Source organism: Cupressus sempervirens, chromosome 1 (assembly GCF_028749045.1).
Source record: "Cupressus sempervirens isolate cs-2001-9-10 chromosome 1, ASM2874904v1, whole genome shotgun sequence".
Classification (NCBI taxonomy): Eukaryota; Viridiplantae; Streptophyta; class Pinopsida; order Cupressales; family Cupressaceae; genus Cupressus; species Cupressus sempervirens.
This window is the reverse complement of record NC_143118.1, coordinates 426,184,837-426,208,398: the sequence shown is the minus strand read 5'-3', so window position 1 is coordinate 426,208,398 and position 23,562 is coordinate 426,184,837. Positions and strand designations below refer to the sequence as shown.

At 36.1% G+C, this 23,562-nt stretch overlaps 1 protein-coding gene across 3 annotated transcripts in view; it reads right to left on the bottom strand.

Annotated features, from left to right (window-relative positions):
- Positions 1-4,482: 4,482 nt before the first annotated feature.
- Positions 4,483-23,562, bottom strand: part of ALG10 (DIE2/ALG10 family) — a 111,449-nt gene continuing 92,369 nt past the window's right edge. For all 3 annotated transcript variants that reach the window (XM_089827473.1, XM_089827476.1, XM_089827481.1), the window contains 4 exons: positions 8,465-8,602; positions 8,081-8,285; positions 5,046-5,188; positions 4,483-4,896 (listed from right to left, as the gene is read on the bottom strand). In XM_089827473.1, the coding sequence (XP_089683599.1) occupies positions 4,640-4,896; positions 5,046-5,188; positions 8,081-8,285; positions 8,465-8,602 (743 nt within the window). In that variant the 3' untranslated portion in view covers positions 4,483-4,639. The remainder of the gene's footprint in view (positions 4,897-5,045; positions 5,189-8,080; positions 8,286-8,464; positions 8,603-23,562) is intronic.

Genomic DNA, 23,562 nt, shown 5'->3' with positions numbered 1-23,562 from the left:
TTGGGTTGCCCTTACATATGTGGGCGGAGGCTATGAATACTACTATATATTTGATTAATAGAGGTCCCTCTACTCCTTTGGGTTGTAGTATTCCAGAGGAAGCATGGACCAGTAAGAAGGTGAGTTATTATTTTTTCAGAACCTTTGGTTGTGAAGCATTTGCTCATATAGATTCTAAAAATAGAACCAAGCTGGAAGCTAAGTCAAAGAAATGTGTATTTGTTGGATATGACATAAATGAATTCGGTATAGGCTTTGAGATTTTGAAAATCATAAAATTGTAAGAAGCAGGAATGTTATATTCAATGAGAAAGTATTGTACAAAGATCTGTTGTAGCAACATGAGAAAAAAGAAAATGATTATATAGTGTTGAATGATACTCTAAAAAATGATGTTCCAGTCATTCCTCATGATGTGCAACAATCGCAACAACAAATACCACACACACCAGTGAATGTTAGACGGTCAACAAGGAAAATTAGACCTCCAGAAAGATTTTCTCCCTCTTTGTATTCTATTTTACTAACAGATGTTGGTGAACCTGAATGTTATGATGAAGTTGTGCAGGTGGATACTAAGATTCAGTGGGAGTCTACCATAAAAGACGAAATGAACTCTTTGCTGAAAAATAAGACTTGAAATTTATGCAAGTTACCTGCAGGTAATAAAGCTTTACATAATAAGTGGGTTTATAGGGTGAAAAAAGAGGAAGGAGGTAAGAAAAGATTTAAAACTAGGTTAGTTGTAAAAAGATTTGCACAAAAAAAGGGCATTGATTTTGATGAGATATTTTCTCATATTGTTAAAATGACTTCTATCTGTACTATTTTAAGTATTGTGGCTACTGAAGATTTGCATTTGGAGCAGCTTGATGTTAAAACAACCTTCCTTCATGGTGATTTGGATGAAGAGATATATATGGCTCAACCACAGAGATTTGCGGTCAAGGGTAAGGAGAACTTAGTGTGCAAATTGAAGAAAAGTTTATATGGCTTGAAGCAAGCACCTCGACAATGGTATCTAAAATTTGACAATTTTATGCATGACCATGGATACAATAGGTGTCATTCAAGACATTGTGTTTATTTTAAGAGGTTGAATGATGATAGCTACATTACTTTATGTTTATATGTTGATAATATGCTTGTAGTTGGGTCTAACATAGATCAGATTAAGGAGCTGAAACGCCAGTTAGCACATGCATTTGCTATGAAGGATTTGGGGGCAGCAAAACAAATCCTTGGTATGAAGATTTGTAGAGATAGGAAGAACATGAAATTGACTCTATCTCAGGCTGATTATGTTGAGAAGATGTTGCAACGTTTCTTTATGGAGAATGCTAAAGTTGTCAACACACTTTTACCTAGTCATTTGAAGTTGACTAAGGAGATGTGTCCCAAGACATAAGAAGAGGAAGATAAGATGTCTAAAGTACCCTATGCTTCAGCTGCAGGAAGCTTGATGTATGCTATGGTATGTACTAGGCCACATATTGCACATGTAGTGGGAGTCGTTAGCAAGTATATGAGTCATCCAAGAATTGACCATTGGAATGCAGTCAAATGGATTCTCAGATATTTGAGAGGAACATCCAATAAGTGTTTACACTTTCGGGGCTATACTACTAATTTACAAAGCTATGTTGACTCAGATTTGGCAGGGGATATTGATACTAGGCAAAGTACTATAGGTAATGTATTTACTGTTGGTGGGGCAGCCGTAAGCTGGGTTTCTAGGTTACAGAAGGTTAGTGCATTATCCACTACAAAGGCAGAGTATGTTGCTACTATAGAGGTAGCCAAGGAGATGATATGGCTTCAATTCTTCTTGAAAGAATTGGGACATCCTCATAAGGATAATTATTTGTTTACAAATAGTCAGAGTGTCATTCATCTTGTGAATAATTTAGCTTTACATTCCAAGACCAAACACATTCAATTGCGGTACAATTTCATTCAGTCAGTTTTGGAGGATGGACAGTTAAAGTTAGACAAGATACATACAGATGAAAATCCAGCGGATATGTTTACCAAAGTAGTGATGAGGGAGAAGTTGACTTTTTCAGCTTCGGTCGATCTTTTAGACTAAATAGCAATCAATGAACAACACAGTCTAGGGTGGTTTGATCCAATGGGAGCCCCATGTGGTAGCAATATTGCTATAAGATTAGTCTCCAAGTGGGAGATTGTTGTTTAGTGTGGAGTCTAATCAGTCCCCAAGTGGGAGATTGTTAAATTGTGGTAATTGATCAAGAAAGTACTGTACATACTTCATAAATTCATTGGGGCTTGCTAGGTACACTTGATGGTTACTTTAAATGAATTCACTCCAAAAAATGGTATTGATTCTACAAATATTTTGTAACCAAATCCAATTTAGAGAAGTGCATCATATTTGAATATGTAGAGAATATGTAGAGATTTACAGTTGATTAACATAAAGTTTTGGAATATACATTATGTAACTTGTTTAATTTGTATATCATGTTCTGAATGGAAGCATCTGTTAGATTGTGGTGACTGATTAAGAAAGTATTGTGCATACTTCATAAATTCATTGGGGCTTGAGGCATTGCCCTGAAAAAATAAAATTGAGCCCTATTTTATCAGGATTTTGGGCCGACATGTAATTATTAATTATAACCCTAAAGCAGTTTAATACTTGTATAAAAAGGGCTTAGGGTTAAAGATTATTTTATAAGGTGATGCGAAATTGGTTCTTGTGGTGGTATTGAGCTGTAAGAGATTACAGATTGTAATCAAGTTGTAATCACTGGATCGTAAAATATTGGACTTACTTATTGGTGGACGTAGCCCAGAGTTTGGGTGAACCACGTTAAATCTTGGTGTCTTGTGTTCTTTTCTGTGTGATCTATTATTTTCTGATATTAGTTATATTTGCATGTAATTGTTATTTCTGTCCATGGTTTAATCCTAACAGCATAAACCTAAAAAGACACTTCATACTTTCACATAATGCATATTACCTTTTGCCATAGCCATAAAATTTATTGTTACTTACCTCTCAATTAATATTTTTTTAAATAAAACATATTAAATATAAAAGAGTGACAAAATACTAAAAGAGCACTAGTCACAACTATTTCCAAAATTACCATGTATAAATAATCAATAATTTAATCTTTTCATTATATTATTAATTATTCAACATATGCTTTATAAAACATTCAATATACATGATGTTTTATAACTTACATAAAAATAATAGATAAATACTATAAAAGCATTATCAATGCTTTGCTTTCTTTAATTAAGTGCATTGAGAAAATAGTAAACTGATATTTCTCGGATAATTTAACGGTCAAGGTTTATTTACCGTCTGATTAGGCATAAGTTATAATACACATGCAATGCAGATGGTAAATTATATGATTGAGTTGGCCTGATACATAAATGATGATTTATAATAAATCAATGTATAACCTATATTTTGACTAGGTTGAATATATCTCTGCATAACTTTTATGATTGACTAAGTAGAAAAATCGCTGCATACTTACATGATAGACTAAGTTGAGTGAGTTTCCCGCTTACATAAGTGAATTTTGGAGATGTTCATGAACTTATAAAGATATTCGGTTAAAAAGTTTACCATCCTGGATAGCCGTGTTGATATTCTACCTGTTGAACCTACAAAGCTGTAAGAAATATTATGAACTGAATAAGATTCCTCTTTGAATATGAACTGTCCTCGACAAAGGGAGTTGTAAATAATGGCAGGCGCAGCCTAGGATTTTAACAGACCGCTCTATAAGTGTTCCATATGGGATGATGCTTTACTAATTTTCTACTGGGAAGTATTTCATAGGACTTTGTAGGCTAGAGATGACTGGTAATGCTGATATTATAACATATTTTTGTAGTTTACACAATTAGCCTAAAATGATCATGATGGGTTCAAATGGCCCAAAACTAAGGATCGAGAATCAAACAATTCTGGAAAAGTAGTTGCCAGAACACAAAAGGCATGTTTAACAAATAAAATTGTTCACTCAGCAAAGTTAGTCTTTAATGGAAAACATAAATAAATTCAAAATACATTCAGAATATATCAATAAACAACCAAGGCACCTCAAACTGATCCAAGCCAGTGGAAAATAACCAAAAAATACATTTCTTGAATATAATTATATACCCTTATGCACAACAAAGATACAGATGTTTTAACCTGCAATTTTAGAGGCCTCCTGGGAAATGCTTATAGTTGAGAGAAAATTCTGGAAATAACGTTGAGTGAAAGGAATTGATTTACAATTTTATAAATAGCTTACAAGTTAACCATTTTCTTTAACATTTGTGATTTTTGAGACCTCTTGGGAAATGCTTATACATGAGAAACAGAAAAATCTTAGAAACAATATTAGTGAAAAGAACGGATTTAAAATTTACATATCTTGCCATCATCATTTGAAAGTTTTTCAAAACCCAGACAAAGAAAATTATCTTCAACAGGCAAATGCATTTATCGATGAAAGTAGGAATGCTTTTGATTTCAGAATAATTGCAGCACTAAAAGACTGCCCACCTACCAGAAGAGAAAAATTAAAAATAGAAGACTGCATTTGCAATGCATTTTTTATGTAATATGCAAAGCTGTTAGAGAAAACAGATTTTCTTTTCACCAAATGAATCTTTGGGTTCCAGAATCATGATCCCAATGGAACGGTCTAAACAAAAACAAGGACATGGTAACAAGATTTACAATAATGTACTGCATTCCAATTAAGAGCCAAGTTTTTTCCTTGATTGGACTATGCAAAATTATTAAATAAAATGGAACAGTGTAATATCTAAACTCAATTAAGGGAGCTGGTACCAATACCCCTATAGCAGCAAAGAAGAAAAGTAATAACCAGATCTTCTTCTGTGCCTTCCCTGTAAACAGATCAGAAAATAATTCTGCATTATTAGATTGCCTGTTGCCATTAACAACTTAAGGGTAGCTAACCTGATTCACCAAAGGGAGACGGAAACTTGTTGCATCTAACTTTAGACAAAATTCATATGAGATTTTGATCACTAACCTATGACATGAAGAATCGACCACCATGAATAAACATAAAGAGGAATTAACAGGTACTTCATCAACCAGTGTGCCTGAATGACCCTTCTCCATATATAGAAAGGATAATGACGGTTGTCCGCAAGGAGATATGGATGAGCCAAACTGCAAAAATATATGCATTTAGTGTATGTACCTGTAAACAATCCTTGAAATTGTTCAACCATACAACTGACTCGAACATGTTGATTACTAGCACCTAAGCTCTACAATGCATGGCTTCATAAGTAAAATTAACACTTTGTACTAAAAACTTATCCAATTACAAGAAGAGTGCATTGCTTACTGTCAACGTTTTCTGACTGTTTGAGGCACACAATTTTCAATAAAAAAAGACCTGCAAGATTTTTTTTTAAGTTTTGCCATTAAGCAGCCATCTTTGAAAATGGTGATCCTAAACTAAAACATATCTTGTTATTTTTACTTCTAAATTTCTATGTGCTTGTAACTAATTTGGCCTTCTGATCATTGATATTAATTTATTGACAAATTTCTCAAACTGAATCTTACCTTAGATATCAGGCTTTCAGAAAGATATAGATCATCAACCCTCATAATCATATGTCTTGCACTGGTGGGAAACGTTGGGGTCAGTCACATGTTCTTGTCATTTATTTACACGATGGCAAAAGGATAAATTGTAGATTAACATTCTTTCAGGAAACTGAATTTGATTTCATAGATCTCAAAGTTCTGCAGAGTTCAATATTTTTATAACAGAAGCAGTACAATTGATCTCATCGAATTTCTCTGGACATATGAAATGTTTTGGTGGTGTAAAATACTAAAAGCTCTTCCAAAACACATTATGCAATGGCACAACATCTCTAAACTATCTTCTAACTGGACTTGGACAACTTGTCAAAATTGTTTTAATTTTTTCAAATACTCAAATAATGTGCCCAAAAGTATCTGCCTTGACTCGTACTATTTCACCAATACCAAACTAAGAGCAACAACATTCATATCATTTCTCACTTGTTTCTTAACTGTCTCATTTTTCGTTTCAATTTTAGGAAGGTCCCTGTAGAATAAACTAATCTAATCTGAACAATATGTATTTACAATCTAGTGTCTTTTGAGTGGTTAATTCTAGCTACACAAAACTTAAGGTATCTCTTTTTTGATTCACTGAGGAGAAAAGTTAATATATACTTCAATTCAAGGCAAAATGAAATTCTATGGTTTTTGACTGAAAGAAACCTACAACTATCACACTTACAATGTTCAGCAAACGATAGAGATTTGGTGATGCAAGTACACATATAGTATAGATTTAAAGAATACACGAGGTTTGACGATTGATCAATCAATAGAGGGGAATGGTATACAAGGCCACAAGACCCACTTCACAATCACCTGCAATACTCTACAGTTAACAATAAAAAAACTCTAACTCATCAGCATGTACATCTATGCATTATGAGCTACGCATCACAAACTTGACAATAACTATAATACAAAGCTTCCAACTGTTAAATTTTGTTTTTCTTGAAAATTGAGCATACTTTTCATGCATCCAAAACAACTTGATAAATATACCAAATTTAAGGAGGTCCTTCTCTGAAGCTTTATATTGTCAGTGCATTTTTTGAGCAGCATGGAGCAATTCTAGAAACATTATTGAGTTTAGCACACCTGAGAAAGCCAATGTGTCTGTTTATTGCATCCAAATTGGATAGAGGTGGTCAAATCTACAAATATTTGAAAGTGGGAGATCCATACTAGATTTGACAAGTCTCTGACCCATTGGAGCATTTTAGGTCAAATCTAACACTAATATCACATAAAGAACCTACTATTATTTGATTAAAATCAAACACTTTTTGGCCCAAGTCATCAAAGAATTTTTCTGTGATACTACAAGATATTCTGCCGAATGCTAGCATAGGCAAAATATTCAGCAATAGAATAGCATGGTATATTATGTTATCCTCCAAATATTTTCTTTAAATGCCGGTAATGTTATTCTATGGAATCTTCATCTTTTTTGTAGGTAGGATACAACACAAGGTATGGTTATGCCATTCATAATTGCAGTTGTAAGTTGCAAGTACCATTGATGCATTGTGGGGATGCTATGTGGAGCAATCCCATCTACATACAACCATTAGTGGTAAGTGGAAACAACCTCACCCATAGACCAATAGCAATTGTAACCACTATCATCCGTCAACATAGGCAATCCTTCCCGCAGATGCCACTCTGTTAATATCAGAGTTGCACAGCAAAAGCTAATTATATCACGAGAAGGCTCTAAGGATGAGAACAATGTAACACAGATCGCAGCTTTCATAAGTAAATATAGGCGATGAAATATGAGGGCCAACCTGTTTGGCATTTAAAATGAACTAAATTAATGTCTAAAAGCTAACCATGTTTAGTGTGATGACCAACCATGATTAAGTGATCATATTAGGGTTCAAATTAAAAATATAAACTTATTTATGAGGCCAACCCCACTTTAAGTCTTGGAGCAGCACTGAAGAGGGCATATGAAACAGAAGTTGTCCCCTTTGAAGAGTGTGGCCTCCTATGGATGTCCTCCCTATTTATTGAAATGCCGCTTCCTAAGGAAAGGAGGGAGTATAAGATTCTAGGTTACGACTCTAGAGCTGTGAGTTAATAGACAGCAGTAGCAACAATGATTTAGGTGGAAAATCTATTTTAATAAGGAGCAGTGATTATCATCAGGTCGGATACAGCAAATAAATAAGATTGAAGCAAAGTACTAAGGCATTCGATCACAATTCAGAAGATTGCTACCAGAATCAACTGTGTATGTTTTTGAATCGACATTTTGGATCACACTTGATCATGGATTGCCAAGTGTGATCCGAAACATCAATTTGAAAGCATACATGGTTGATTCCAGAAGTAATATTCTTGCTATATGGGCTGTGGAAAACTAATGCCAACCAATGGCACTTAGTAAAAAACTAAGCTTCTTCATAGCTCTTTAATCACAATTCACAGTATATTATATTTCAGTCTAACCTGAAAAATCTGACACACACAAAGCCAGCAGCTAAGGATAGAAGGCAACAAATGATGAATCTTGTTCTGCCTTTCTTAAATGACTGATGAAGTGCCACCACTTGGTCAATATTGAAATGCAAAGGTGCCAGTGCTGCTGCAGATGCGAGCCCAAAATATAAAATCTGCGCAAAGTGGGTAGAAACTGCATGTGCATCTTTTGCTCCTGCATTGAAAATCAAATCCTTATTTGAACCCATAACCACTTTTACTTGAAATATCTCAACTCGTCAAGGAGATTTAGTATTATACCACAACAATGGAAAGAAATGTAAAACAAAATAAAATTCCTCAGGCCTGATAACAATAATAGATGCTCATAAGGAGGCATGGCAGAAAGCCTACCCAGAACTATACTGCCATTGTATATAACAAAAGCAGAAAATGCCATCAGGACAAGAAGAAAAGGAAAAAAGTTAGTCAAAATGCCCCATTTTAGCCACCACAAGTTGTATGCTAAAACATGTAACTCCCCAACAACACCTGTCACACAAAATAAAACCCAGTCAGATGCACAATAGAATTTTTATGATATAAACCACAAAATAATCAACAAAACACTGGAAATACATTTGCAGAGAATTACGGTTATAGTTTCTTGTATCAGCTTACAATCAAATAAAAGAATTCAAAAAGACAAAAAATAAATAAATCATTTTTTGATATTCCTCTCCATTTCTCGGTTACCCAGGTTTTAAAAGATGATCAGGATGGAAGGACGCTTGTTGAATGATATTTTATTGCAGATTTATTATATGTTTAAGGTCCCTCCTGCAATAAAAAGAATCTTACTAAGTGATCCTTTGAAAAGTAAATTGGTGTTACCACCTTCAATGGCACTGTAACCTTGCAAAGGCATTTCAAACAAAGGAACAGTGGTAAGCATTAGCTCTCAAGCTTTCATGTGGCAGAAAGATCATTTCTTATTTCGAATTATCACAACTTAAATAAACAAGTAGATCCTAAGCTTGGAGTTAGCGAAAAGGAATGAAGAAAGGAATTAGAGTCTATGGATGATGAAAATGACAACTGGATCAAAGTAGAACTACAGGAATAATATGAGAAGGAGATCCAAGAATAGCCCACCTGCTTAAAAAAACTAAGCTGGTGTCTGTGAAGCAGATAATGAGGCTATCTTGTAAAATATTTACATGCAACACAAGTAGGAGAAACTGATAAAAAATAAAGAAAAAACTCTAGTACAATAATGTGAAATAATCCAGACCCAATTTCTTTTTAGAGAGAATGTCAAGCGGATGGGAAAGTAGACAAACAGAAATGAGGGCAAATAAAAATTAAGCAAAGAAATGAAGGAAGCAGAAAGTGTGGGAGGAAAAGTGTAAGTGTGAGCATAGTGAATTTCCGCATCACATATGCCTATAAGGATTAACTAATTTTATGTGGTTAGCTTGCAACATGAGCTAACTAATTTTTTAATTATTAAAGAAGCAATTAAATCTAACATTTCCTTCAAAAAGACAATGTTCTAAAAAATCAACGTTGCTTCCAAAACTCAAGTACAAGTGAATTTTTCAATTGTTAGGTCTCACTACACCTTATTACCAAAATAACACACAATTTATAAATAACACGACAGTTCTGAACAATGGAGGTGCAATATTTGTGATGACATTCTTTTTAGATATTTATGCACATATCAACAGCTTCTTTGCAATGTATGTGATAGCATTAAGAAACACAAATGTAACCTCCTTGAAAATAAAGATTAGTTAGGCTTCATAAGATGCTATCAAAATTGAATTGTCTATCAAATTTCAGATTTATTATTTTTTTCTGATACAAATGAAAATGAACATCCAATAGGATGGTACTTGGAGGTGAATGTTTGTTGATTATATATTGGAAAGAAACAAAATGATGTCCACAATTTTACTTAACAAAAATCTATAATACCCTGGCTGGGTATTGTCTTCAAACTCTCAAATGAAAATCACAGAATAATGAACAACAAAATACTTGCACTGATTTTACCAAATATTCAACAAATAACCAGCAATTTCACCAAGATCACAGATTAAAACAACCTCAAATTTATTATTGCATTATACATCAGCAATATAATAACTCTTATTACCACCCAAATCCAATCTTACAAACAGAGATACAGTCAGATTGGAAGTACTGAAAATCAGAGATACAAATTAGTACAAATGAGAAACCTAAAATGATGCCTCCATTACGATGGGTTTTCGTCCATTGTCTTCTGTCTTGTGGGTTTTCGTCCTCCAAGCGGGCTGAAAGTTGAAGCTTCCAATTGACTCTCCAAGAGAGATCAATATCCAAGTAAATAACCAAATGTAATCCAAGCGTCCTCAAATGAGCTCCATCTCCCCTTTTTAAACACAACCTGGGGACTTCTCATATACCTTTGCCTGACTCTTCATTTTCCAAGACTATCCTTGTCCTTTTTACCAGTTCATCTCTTGTTGACTCCCTTTTTTTAATTATTAAATTAACTTTAATAACTTGTATTAAGTCCTCAATAGTCAATACCAATATAAATAGGGTTGGGCAATTAATTTCAAATGTCCTAGAAAAAGGGGACATTACAGTCCTCCCTCCTCGAGATTGTTTTCCCACAAACAACCGTGTGCATATGATCACGATGCCTGGGTCCCATATCAACCTCAAGAAAACTGCTCTAACAATCCATTGCACTACTTTGGTATGAACAAAGGACTTAGAACTGCAAAGCCATTCACCCACTTCCCATAACAACAATACATTAAGCGTGCTAATACCAGGATCCCAAACCATGTTGTCATGACCATCAGATATGATGAGATAGAAATGTATCAAGAAGCTATGTATATCACAATAGATTGTGACGACCCAACCTAAATTGTTGATGTAAGAAACAAGTTGCTTAATAGTTGAAATCAACACCATGGGCGTATAAAGTACAATATTGTCGTCATCAATCTGGAGAACCCTTATGAAAATAGGTGCCATGAGTAAGAATGAGGCTGAAAAACCATTCCTTGTGATGAAAACATCATTCATGAATCCTCCACCAAGATCTATTCAACTGCTGAAGTATGAAATCCATCCAACTCATACATAAGTTGGAATCTGGAACCATATATGGTTTGATCAAAGGATGAGCAACAATAGTCAATTCACCACACCAATCCTATGACCCAAATTCACAACTAGGTATTGTAATTGGATCCCAAATTCTGAAGTCAAGATCATCCTCTTCATAAAAATCAAGAGAAGCTCCCTCATTTATCTCAAAAAGTGGATTATCGGAAGTCCAATCAGCATCTACTTCAAACAAGGGGTTGTCTACCAACTGAATGTGATCTGAAATTTTGGTACTTGGTCTCTTGGGACAACTATCCAAGTCATAAGTCTGCTGAATGCTATAAGGTTCATTAATTACTTCTTGGAAAAACTCTTGCCTCTCTTTACTTTCATGTTCCCTAGTCTGATTTGTGACCCTAACCTGATTTTTTGTTTCATGAAGAGCAACCTATGTATCATCCAATGCCTCCTAAGCATCCTTAAGTTCCCTATTAAGCTCCACAATCTCATTCTTTCCTTTTTGATCAGCATATATTCCAGCAACCTTAAGAATATAATTCCTATTGGAAAGCAAACATAAATAATTTGATTTCATAGAGAAAAGGGCTGTTTTGACTATTTGCAAATTAGTAACAAGTAAATCTCCTTCCACTCCCTTTTGAGCCTTCCCATGGAGAACCTCAATTGTCTTGTGAGTGCTGTCATAACGTACGAAAGATGCCACAACCATGTTTTCACTAACCTTCAGCTGGTTTTTGAAGGCATGCATCTCATTATTATCATGTTGACACAACTCATCGTCTTGTAGTGTCATCTTCGACTATTCCTTGAAGTAATATCATGTGTATAAGAAACACATGGTTCGTCACACCTCTCAAGAATATGATCATAGGCCTTAATTTCCTTGTTCCTTTGATCTGAATGCAAAGGCAAAGCAGCTGCTATGTCATCATTCTCATGCAAACATTCATCATACAAAGATTTCAACATGCTCTTACTTCAAGTAGAACCAACCTCATTGACGTATTTGTCAAGGCTAACCTCCAAATCACCAACATAGAAACTTGTATGTTCCTTATCCAAATTCTTCCGATGGTTGATCTGAATCACTTTACCTTCCTCTTCACTGCTATAATTCCCATAAAACCTCGTAGGAGTTCCTTTAACCAATAAACCCATGGAGATCAACTCACTATCCATCATGAGATCCTGAAATTTGTAGATTCTATGCTTAATTAACTCCTCCACGAGCTTGAAGGCTGCGAATGTGAGCGTAAACTTAAATAATCCTTGGGAATATTTATGTTCCCTCCTCCAAAAAGCTAACAAGGTTGACTGCAACATCTTGCAAATTTAATATCTACCTCAAAAATTCAGGATATAATGGTGTGCATGCAAGTCTTTATGTTTCCTAGACGGTGCTTCCCAATTTCGAACAAAAAGCATTCTAACAGTTGAATAATTAGGTCATTGCATTCAAGGTCAATCATAATATAAAATAATCTCATATCTACCATCGTACCTAGAATCTTAGCCCTTTTGGCAAACGTAGGGTCTTTGTCATTATATAATCCCTGTAAGTTTTACACCATCCATTGCAAAACTTTCCTCAACACCACATCACTGTAGGCTGTTGTATGAGATGTTATTCACATAATCTTGCTGAAACATGAAGCAATTGCAAGCCTCACATCTTTATGTGGATGTTCCATAAACTTGGGCTGGACCAAGGTAACCATTGAGGGTTGTAAATGTAAAGCCAAATTTGCGAGACCACAATCTGCCTACTCTACATTGGTCAAACATGTTTCTATCTCTTCCAATTTGGAGAGAACATCATTTGAAGATTCCATGTATTCTAATTGCAACCCAAATGCATATAGCCAACCAAAAAAAAATTTATTTCTGCAAATCTCTTCAGTGAGGGCCATCAAATGTATTGTTAAATTCCTTTGAAAAAACAATGCTTTTTAGATCTTCCATTTTTTTTTGCCTAAGTCACCTATCAATACTCTTCATACATGCCCAGGATTTCAGATCTTATATCAGGTTGGAAATTTTGGGCTAGCTGATGTTGTCTTTTAAGGTCTTTCTTGACTTTTTATTGACAGCATGTATCTTCCCCATAGCTAGATACTACTAGTCTATGCAATTGAATGTTCAAACTGTTTGGAGCAATTTGTTTCAGTTTATTCAAGTTTCATACCATAAGCCTCAACTGCACGGAGTTGTGTTGATACAATAAGCTACCTCTTTCCCAAGCAATTAAATATGTAAAGAATGTTCACTGCATACTCAAAAATTTGGTTTGATTGTACTGTTTTCCATACAATTTCTCAACAGCGAATGAAAATGGGACCATTTTGGGTAGTCTGTTAAATGACAAAGATATTAATTTCAGTGACTTGATAGTCTGAGAATTGCACTTTAAGTCATTTAGAAAATCCACAAATTCATTTTACATCTGCTCAACATTATTTGCAAAGTCTTGATCATGCCCTTTATCACATGCACATGACTCCCATTGAAGTTGAAGCATTGAAATACATTGGCAGCTACCTTAGACTCAATTACCAATTTGAAATTGGTATTACCAGTGCACAGAAATTGTTATACCGGGCTGAAGTAGGACGATCAGTGGTCAAGTATCAAACAACAGCAATTATTGGTACATTCCCCTTGCATTTAGTATTGGACTGCATATTGAGCCCATGAATTGGAGTATATAAATCTGTGTTGGTGTGCTGACAAGTGTGGATATCAATCTGAAACAACATTGTCAACCAATAAGTGTCATGGTGGCTTAGCATAACCCTTTTCATGCACCTGTTCTCAAGTAAGGATTCTGCAAACACAACTCTGTCAAAACTCCCAAATTTGCTGTCTTAAAACTTTCACTCCAAATAATCAGATGAAACAGAACCTAAGTGATATACATATGCGCAAATACAAAAAGCTTTAGCTCTCACCACATACCAAACTCCATTAGGACAACCCACAGCTGAAGCAGATGTTTCACAGAAGATTCCTAACCAGAAACTCTAACGCTATGCTCAATAAAATATTGATTCTCAAGCAGGAACCGGAATATGGCTCGCTTAACAACCACCAGCACATTGATTTTTTACGGTAACCCAATTCATTGTATGCAACTGCCTGGGAATTTGGCTTGAATGCTCATACCTTCAAATGTATCAATGCACCCCACAAAAACAGTCGACTCTTCTTGGATTGCAGAAAAATGGTTCTTTTTGTGTAAAAAATTTCAAATGCCACTGATGACTGCCCAGACTAGGAGATGAACCGCTTCCAGACACTGTCGCAACTATAGAGTATCCAAATATTTATTTCTTTTCTATATTTTCTCACGGTAATTAAAATCCATGTATTTGCATTTCAATAGTCTTTTTCCAACTGTTCTGGCGATTCTGTTTCGTGACAATGAGAGGGCAGACATTTCATTTTCCATTATTCCATGTCATTATTCAATACAACTCAATACTCCTTGAATCTTCATCCTCTAATGATTTCAAGGCCATCTCTATGATTCACGATGATAATGGAGCATTACAGAATCTTTTCTACCCACTTCACGATAATGCTTCAGATGGTATACTTAGTTCCCACAGAACTGCTTCTCTGATCACAATGGAATCACAACAAGATGTGGGCCTCAAATTTTATTAATGTCGCCAGGTATCAATAACGCATTAATTTCTCTGTGCTCCGTAGAACCGAACCAACCAAATTCATACTGTGTTTATAATAAAATTCCGATCACGAAATAAATAGTCGACACTTCTTATTGAATGAAAATCTAACACTTGCATACCGACAAGTAAAATTTTATTTCATTCCAAATAGTCTACTCATGGAAATGTATTTCCAGAAATTTAAAGCCTTCAGTATACATTAAGGCCTGATGAATCTTTGGACTGTACCAATCTCTCATCTGTTGCGACAGACCCCTGTCAGAAGAATATTTCACAACCTCTAATAAGGGAGACAATGTTCTCCATGGCGCTTGGGAAAAAGAAGCATGTCCGTTACTGAAAGAGTATTTGGAGACAGACATCATTTACGGCTATGAATTTCAGCTTACTGAACTGAAATGGCAATACCAAAACACTAGGCTCGATGATTCAATATTTGAGTTTCAAACTATATCTTTATTTCTCATGGAAGTCACATGATACTGGAAATAGTTTCCAGATTTTATACTGAAGCTCCACAAATAATACAATCACCATCTTTGAGGTGTCAATATAAAATTATAAATATTTCACACCCCGATTATAATCCTCAATCAATAAATTACTCTAGTCTTCACAAAGAACCACTATTCTATGCAATTCCTTTCTTTTGACTTCAAGTAATTAGTGCTTATACCTTGTTAAAGTCCATTGTAACATGGGGACTCACACTCCCTTCCCAAACCTCAAAGTGCCAGTCCCCGAGACGTACCCGCACCATATACTTGAGTACCCAAGTACCCTCACCTCCACCATGCTGTCACTGGGATGAGAACTTGAGTTTCTATTTGAATTTTGATTTTTTAATGTTACTAGTGGGTATGTAATATGTTACTATGTTGAATATTCAATGGTTCTAGTTCATGTTGCAATTTTGCTATATTTGTGTATTTAATTTGGTATGTTCTGCTGAAGCATTGTTTCATAACTAGCATTTCAAGTTCTATACATATATTATACAACACCCCTACCTACCATGTCCACCACTTGCCACCCTCCCCAGGCCATCCCCCCATAGTCCCGAAAATTAGGCCCATTTTCCCCCTGTCCCCAAAACTTGTTCTGGCATCCACCTGTCCCAACGTACCCCAATACTGGTGTTACACTGTGTTAAACTCAATTCCATTTCCTATATACTTCAAGAAAGCTTGTAAAGAAAAACCCCAGTAATAATATACCTCTTCTTTCCAAGTACTCTAATTCACAGAATGAAAAGTCTGAAAATTTAGCACGTGATCTCAAAATTCTACCCAAGATTCAAATTGTATTTATTATTGAACCCCAAGGTTGGCAGGTTCGAGGGCTCTGATACCACTGTAATACCCCAGCTGGGTATCGTCTTCAAACTCTCAAATGAAAATCACAGAATAATGAACAGCAAAATACTTGCACTGATTTTATCAAATATTCAGCAAATAACCAGCAATTTCATCAATATCACAGATTAAAACAACCTCAGATTTGTTCTTGCATTATATGGATTACAAAAACTCTTATTACCACCCAAATCCAATCTTACGAACAAAGATACAGTCAGATTGGAAGTACTGAAAATCAGAGATACAAATAAGTACAAGTGAGAAACCTGAAATGACGCCTCCACTACGATGCGTTTTTGTCTACCATCTTCCGTCTTGTGGGATTTTGTCCTCCAAGAGGGCTAAAAGCTGAAGCTTCCAATTGACTCTCCAAGAGAGATCAATATCCAAGCAAATAAACAAATGTATATCCAAGCATCCTCAAATGAGCTCCTTCTCCCCTTTTTATACGCAATCTGGGGACTTCTCATATCCCTCTAACTGACTCTTCATTTTCCAAGACTGCCCTTGTCCTTTTTGTCAGTTCGTCTCTTATCGACTCCCTTTTTTTAATTACTAAATTGACTTTAATAACTTGTATTAAGTCCTCAATAGTCAGTACCAATATAAATAGGGTTGGGCAATTAATTTCAAATGTCCCAGAAAAAAGGGACATTACAAAATCACACAAAGGTAAAATCCCACGTCATTGGCTATTGCATTTAAATAGTGGCCCAGAGCTTTTATCCACTAAATCTGTCGAGGATTCCAGTATTGTAGTGTGACACTGTGTTGTATAGGTGTAATATGCAGCCATGTTTACCTTTATTTTTTTTAGATTTTTGAAAGTGTTCACAAGAGTTTTTCTATGACAAAAAGAGTGCACATAACAGAAATATTTGCAGCTAACTAAACTCAACAAAATTATCTACAAGTACAGAGAGCTGAAAATTCCGGAATTATATTTGAGTTAAATGTACAAAATTTATCAATACCATGAGTGAACCAGGTCATAGAATTACATTAAAAATCTAATCCACCATAACCACACAATGCAGGAATAAAATAGCTGGTGCTGTTCACAAAATAAGAAAGCTGGCTCACTGAAAATGGATGCCTCACCCCAGGTTCACTTTCTTTGGCTAAACAAAAGTTATGTGTTCTCCAATCTTGGGTGATCCAAAACAGAAAGATGAGCATCACAAACCCTTTCTAAAGTTGAATCTTTAATTAATTAAATCCTAAGTTACTGGTTTGGATTTGGGGACGAGTTCAGGTACAAGTAACCAGTACGTGGGTTCGTGAAAAAAAAAACCTTATGGTTCCTATAGGCTTGTGTGTGTGTGTACATATATATATATATACACATCCAAAAAAATAAGAGAAATGTACAGAGTTGTAAAACTAAATCATTTCATAGTATGATGCTTGATCATTAATCAATGCCAATGATAAACATTAAAACATGATCCTAATGAAAATCATTACTGAATTACAAAATGAATATTTAGTTCGTGAAAATTTTAAAGTTCAAACATGATTCAATGTTTAATGTTCATCAATAATCAAAGTGTCCATCAATCATCGAATGGATTATCAAAATAATCATCGTCTATGGCATTTTCAGCAGTTGATAGTACATACTCATCATCATTATAATAATGAGAGAGCAAATGTGAAATAAAAGTGTGTTTGAAGGTTTCATAATGTTTCATTTTAGAGTTATAACCAAAAAAATCATGTTTTTTTAATGTTTTTGGGCCCACCATATAAGCTGACCACTGTGGGTTCTCACAGGTCTGCACGGGTCCCTACTTAGTCCACCCGAGTTTGGGCTGGGTTCAGGAAGGGTCCACACCCAACCCTGTGGATCTGCCCAAGTCTGTGGACCCATAGACCCGGGTTGTGTGCGGACCATACCCAAATTGCTACGCGCACCAAGACCCAGTTTGCACCCGAACCCGATTCAAGGGTCCGAGGTGCAAATCCGATAACTTAGATTAGAAATTGTCATTATTTTATTTAAAACCATTGGACTAGATGAAACATTGAGATAATCATTAAAACTAAATCCACTGACAGCACTAAAAATAGAAACTTTGCCAAGTGGCATGTCAATGCTCGAAATTGATGCTTGCTAAAATAACTAACTAAAAATTGTAAGTCATGGACAAGTCCAAAATCACTGCAGAATGTCAGCACTAGCTGCACTACAAGAGAGTTAGAAGATGGGAACATTTTAGTCCACCCTTACCAAAGATTCCTTGTGCTCAAGCAATGCCAAAGCAAAACCATATCATTAGACTGGTCCACAGTTCAACCAAGAATGACCCTAGGATCAAGTACCATATATCAAAGATATTGTCCTATGAGGTGTCCAAACCAGAGGCCTCCTATAAACCTGAGCAATCAAATGCTGCATAAAATCAGTAATATCCTCAAGATATTGCTCTTTTAATGAGCCAAACTGAAATAGCATAAAAGAAAACTTAAGTAAACTAGCATTGACTCCCTTATCCTAACTATTGAACTACGAACCTCTGTGATCCCAAGTTTCCAAATCAAACTTAGAAAGGAAACGCCATGTTGGCATTGCGCCACTCTCAACCTAACCAAAAAACTATTGTGCCCAACTGTACTCTCCTCTCCTGGAACCCCAAAAAGTACTCATCATAAACACTCAATACTAATATCAAGGCCATGAAATATTTCCTCCCAAGATATTTTGGATAAGACCACACCAATAATCTTAGTAGCAAACTCAATCCTGGGCAAAGGAAAATACAATCCACTCAACCATAAAACATAAATCTCAAGATTGGGCCTCATGAAGTTCCAAAAAAGAAATTGATCTATCATAGTTGAGGGACCGGAATAGAAGTCAGCATAACCTACGTTAAAATCAACTAACCAAGTAGTGCTTCTATGGCCCACAAACCTTATCATCAACACGAGCTCCAATTGTCAAGGGGAGAAACTCAAGTACACCAACAAACCCAACTAAAATCAACCAATCATCACATGGAAACATGCATACTAACATCATGGAAGAACTACAACAACCAACATTTTCCCAAGTGGAAGTGGAATTTAACTAAATTATTGCCAAAGGATCTCACACGGCAATCTACACTGAAGTCTACAAGTGCTCAATATCAAACTACCCAAACACTGAGGTCAACATAAGCAATTTGAAAAAACTAGGACAGTACTAAACAATCTTAAAACTCACTAAATACACAGAAGTCATGAGTATGGCAATGCCTGAACAATCATCTCCTATGATCAAATCTCCCTTACCAATAATCCTCAACCATGAACTACTCATCTGCTGGACTAAAGAAACCATCCAACTCATCTGCAGATCTAAACTCAAACTCAAGTGTAAGCTAATCGGAAAGTGGACAGCAGTGCTAAGACTCGCTGTAACAACTCCAAAGGCCTCTAAAAGTCTAAAGATGAACCATAGCACATTAAAGTTCTTTGTCCCAAACAAACTCTGAGGGAAATTGTCAAGTTTACTACACAAACCGTCATAAGTTGAACTCCCTGAGTTTGGAAGGGCTGAAATAAACAAGTTACTGTTGTACATGACTGAAATTGGTGAAGTGCACTCTAATTTGAGTACTCTACAAAGAGGACAGTAGCAGTACCAATGACATCGAAAACATCATGCTCTATGTAGAAACTTGAGACCCTTTTGATAGTCTGAAGTGACCCATCCAAGAAAGCATCAACAGCTAAGATGTGAGGAGCAATTGTTGTCCTCAAAACCAACCCCAAAGATAGATCAGTAGAAGATAAACTTGTATCAAGCCTTTTTTCCCAAAGCTACATGTGTATCAAGCTTGTAACCATCCTTCCTTGTTGGAGTTCTGAAAATTCCAATAAGCTCAATAACATAGTTCGGAAACCTTTTAGAAAATAAAATATAAAAATCTCCAAGAATCAATGCAACCCATGAAGAGAATACATCTCCAACTACATATCAAAGGCATGTAATACTACTCATTAACTCAGATAAGGTATGACCCACTTGGCCAACTGCAAAACTCATGACCAAACTAAATGTAAGAATGAAGCAACTCAAAGTGGCTACCAACAAGGTAATAACTCAAAGTGATTGCCAACAAGTTAATAACTCAAAGCGAGCACTAACAAGGTAAAAACTCTCCTTGACAGAAGCCCCCATTTTCCGTCGAACAGCGATAGCTCGATGTTCATGTTCGGAAGATTTTTCTGAGCTTTCTTTCTCTGTCTGCTTCACTATGGGTCTAGTCTATGGGTTTTTTTATGCCTTATTTTCCCTTCCTTTGCTATTTCTATTGGGGTGGGATCCTCTTCTTTCAAGGTGGAGAGGAGTCTTGGTGCAAAGGGGTCTCTCTGGTGGGAAGATCTGGCTGCTTGTTGTGGATTGCTTTTGGAATTCTTCTTCACACCCAAGAATGTTATGGGTATTACAAAGTAATTGGTAACATGCTTGTTATTAACAAAGACTGAAAGGTCATTATATACAAAAGAATAAAACGATGTTTCCTTAGGAAATGATCATAAAGAATAGAAACATTTTATTCTAACAGAGAAAGGTAATAAACGAAAGCAAACAAAAGCTAACTAGATATTTACAATAGATAACCATTAACTAGTAATAGACAACTATCTATTATTGTAATACCCTCCCTTAATGGTTAATCTATCTAGAACACCAAGTTGTCCTCTGAGTTTTACAAACTTATCAAGACCAAGAGGCTTGGTGAGAATGTTTGTAGTCTAATCTATGGTAGGAACATACTACAAATCTATAGTCCTGTCTTCAACTAGCTGGCATATGTAATGACAGTGAACATCCACATGCTTGGTTCGTTCATGGAAGATTGGATTTCGTGTTAACTTGAGCCTTCGTTATTAACAAAGTAGTCAGTCCTACTGGTGACATTTGCATATCCCCAAGCCTTCGACGAAGCCAAACAGCTTCACATCCTGCCTTAACAGTCCCTCTGTATTCGGCCTCTGTATAGGAGAGAGAAACTGTCTGTTGCTTCTTACTGGTCCATGTGACTGCACTGGATCCCAAACTTAACACATATCCAGAAGTTGACTTTTTCTCATCAATAGAGCCTGCCCAATTTGAATCTATGAACCCATTGAGTTTAGGATTAGAACTTTGACAATACAAAAGTCCATAATTTGAAGTGCCCTTCACATAACGAAGCACAGGCTTTGCTGCCATCCAATGATCAACCTTAGGAACTGTCATAAAGCATGAAATACAGCTGACTGCGAAGCTAATATCAGGCCTAGTAGCAGAGAGTTAGATGAGGCTGCCTACTAGTTGCATGTATGTAGTATCATCAATGGAAGGAGAATTAGACTTTGCGGATAACTTGAGACCTTTTTCAATAGGTGTAGATGCAGGCTTGCAATCCTACATATGGAATTTGTCTAATAGGGCCATGGCATATTTGGACTGAGAGATGAATATACCAGAAGATTGTTCCCAAACTTCAACACCTAGGCACTAATGCATGAGCCCAAGATCAATCATATCAAAACACTGGCATAAATTTTGTTTGATTCCCTGAATCAAAGATGTTGAACTGCTAGTGATGATCAGATCATCCACATAAATAACTAGAAGTATGACGTTACTGTGAGTAGTCTTGATGTACAAATTTGAGTCTGAAGAACTCCTCTTAAAGCCTTGATCATTGAGGTACTTATCAATTTTTATGTACTATGCCCGATGGGTCTGCTTTAAGCCATAGAGGGTTTTTACCAATCTGAGAACCTGATGGTCTTTACCAGCAACTTTGAAACTAGGAGGCTGTGTCATGTAGAACTCTTCATGGAGATCACCATTCAGGAAAGCAATCTTGACGTCCCTCTGATGGACCTTCCAGCCAAACTGTGCTGCCATGGCTAGGACTAATCTGATGGTGCTCAACTTTGCAATAGGAGCAAAGGTCTCCTCATAATCAATGCCTTGATGCTAAGAAAAGCGTCCTTTGCCACTAAACGAGCTTTGTACTTATCCAAAGTACCATCCGATTTGTATTTGATTTTGTAGACCCATTTACAGCCAATGGTTTTCTTCCCTAGTGGAAGATCAAAAAGGACCCAGGTGTTGTTCTTCAGCAAGCTCTGATATTTAGATGTCATGGCCTCTTCCCACTCTGGAATTCCTTTAGCCTCGAAGTATGTTTGAGGTTCAAACACATTGTGAATGTTGGCCATGAGAGCAATGTTAACAGACTGTAGTTTTTCTCTTTTTCCGAGCAGTTCTCCCATCAATGAGCTCATTATCACGAAAATCAGCAAGTGTCTTAGCCCACCACTAAGGTCGGATAGGGGAATGACCAACATTAGTATCAGGAGATGCTTGATTAGCAGGTCCCTCATCAAAAGAATCTGGATCAAACTCAGGTGAAGCATCTACAAAATGAGGTGATCCTGTAGGAGAAGCAAGAGGTGTCTGTACAAGTATCACTGGTATAACTGGAGCTACAGGAACTACTGGAGCCCTCCCATCAAGTGGACCTAACGAAAGCCAAACTCCCAAATCATGAGCCATCAGAGGCTAGTTTGTTGGATCAGGAACAGGAGAAACAGGCATGAATGGTTCTCAGTGCTCATCAAAGACTACATCTCGACTGTAGATGAGACGAGATGTCTCAACATTGATTAGGCGATAAGCTTTGTGAAGACTGTTGTATCCAGCAAGCATGAGTTTCTAACTCTTGGCATCCAACTTGGTGCGTGATGCATCAGGGATCCAAACAAAAGCAAGGGAGCAAAAACCTTTAGGTCGTTGATTCAAGGCTTGCAACCTGACCAGGCCTCTTCCGAAGTTTTACCTTTGATCGCCACTATGGGTGACCGGTTCAACAAATAAACTGCAGTGTTAACTGCTTCTGCCCAAAACTTCTTCAAAACATGTCCATGTTCGAGCATGGATCGAGCCATCTCAATGATTGTCCTGTTCTGACGTTCAACTACATTGTTTTGTTGTGATGTGTGGGGTGTGGTTAACTCGCGTTTGATGCCATGTGTATCCAAGAAGCTGGAGAAAACATTAGAACAAAATTCCCTCCCATTGTCTAATCTAAGAGTAATAATAGATTTTCCAAACTCTTTTTCAACTAAAGTTTTATACTTCTGAAATACAAGAAATGCATCTGATTTCTTTTTAAGGAAATACACCAACATTTTTCTACTAAAATCGTCAACAAGCAACAAAAAATACTTGGACCCAAGAACAAGAGTGACTATAGGGCCGCAAATATCAGCATGAACAAGCTGAAGTACTTGAGAAGCTCACCATGAATCGCCACTTGTGAAAGTTGTG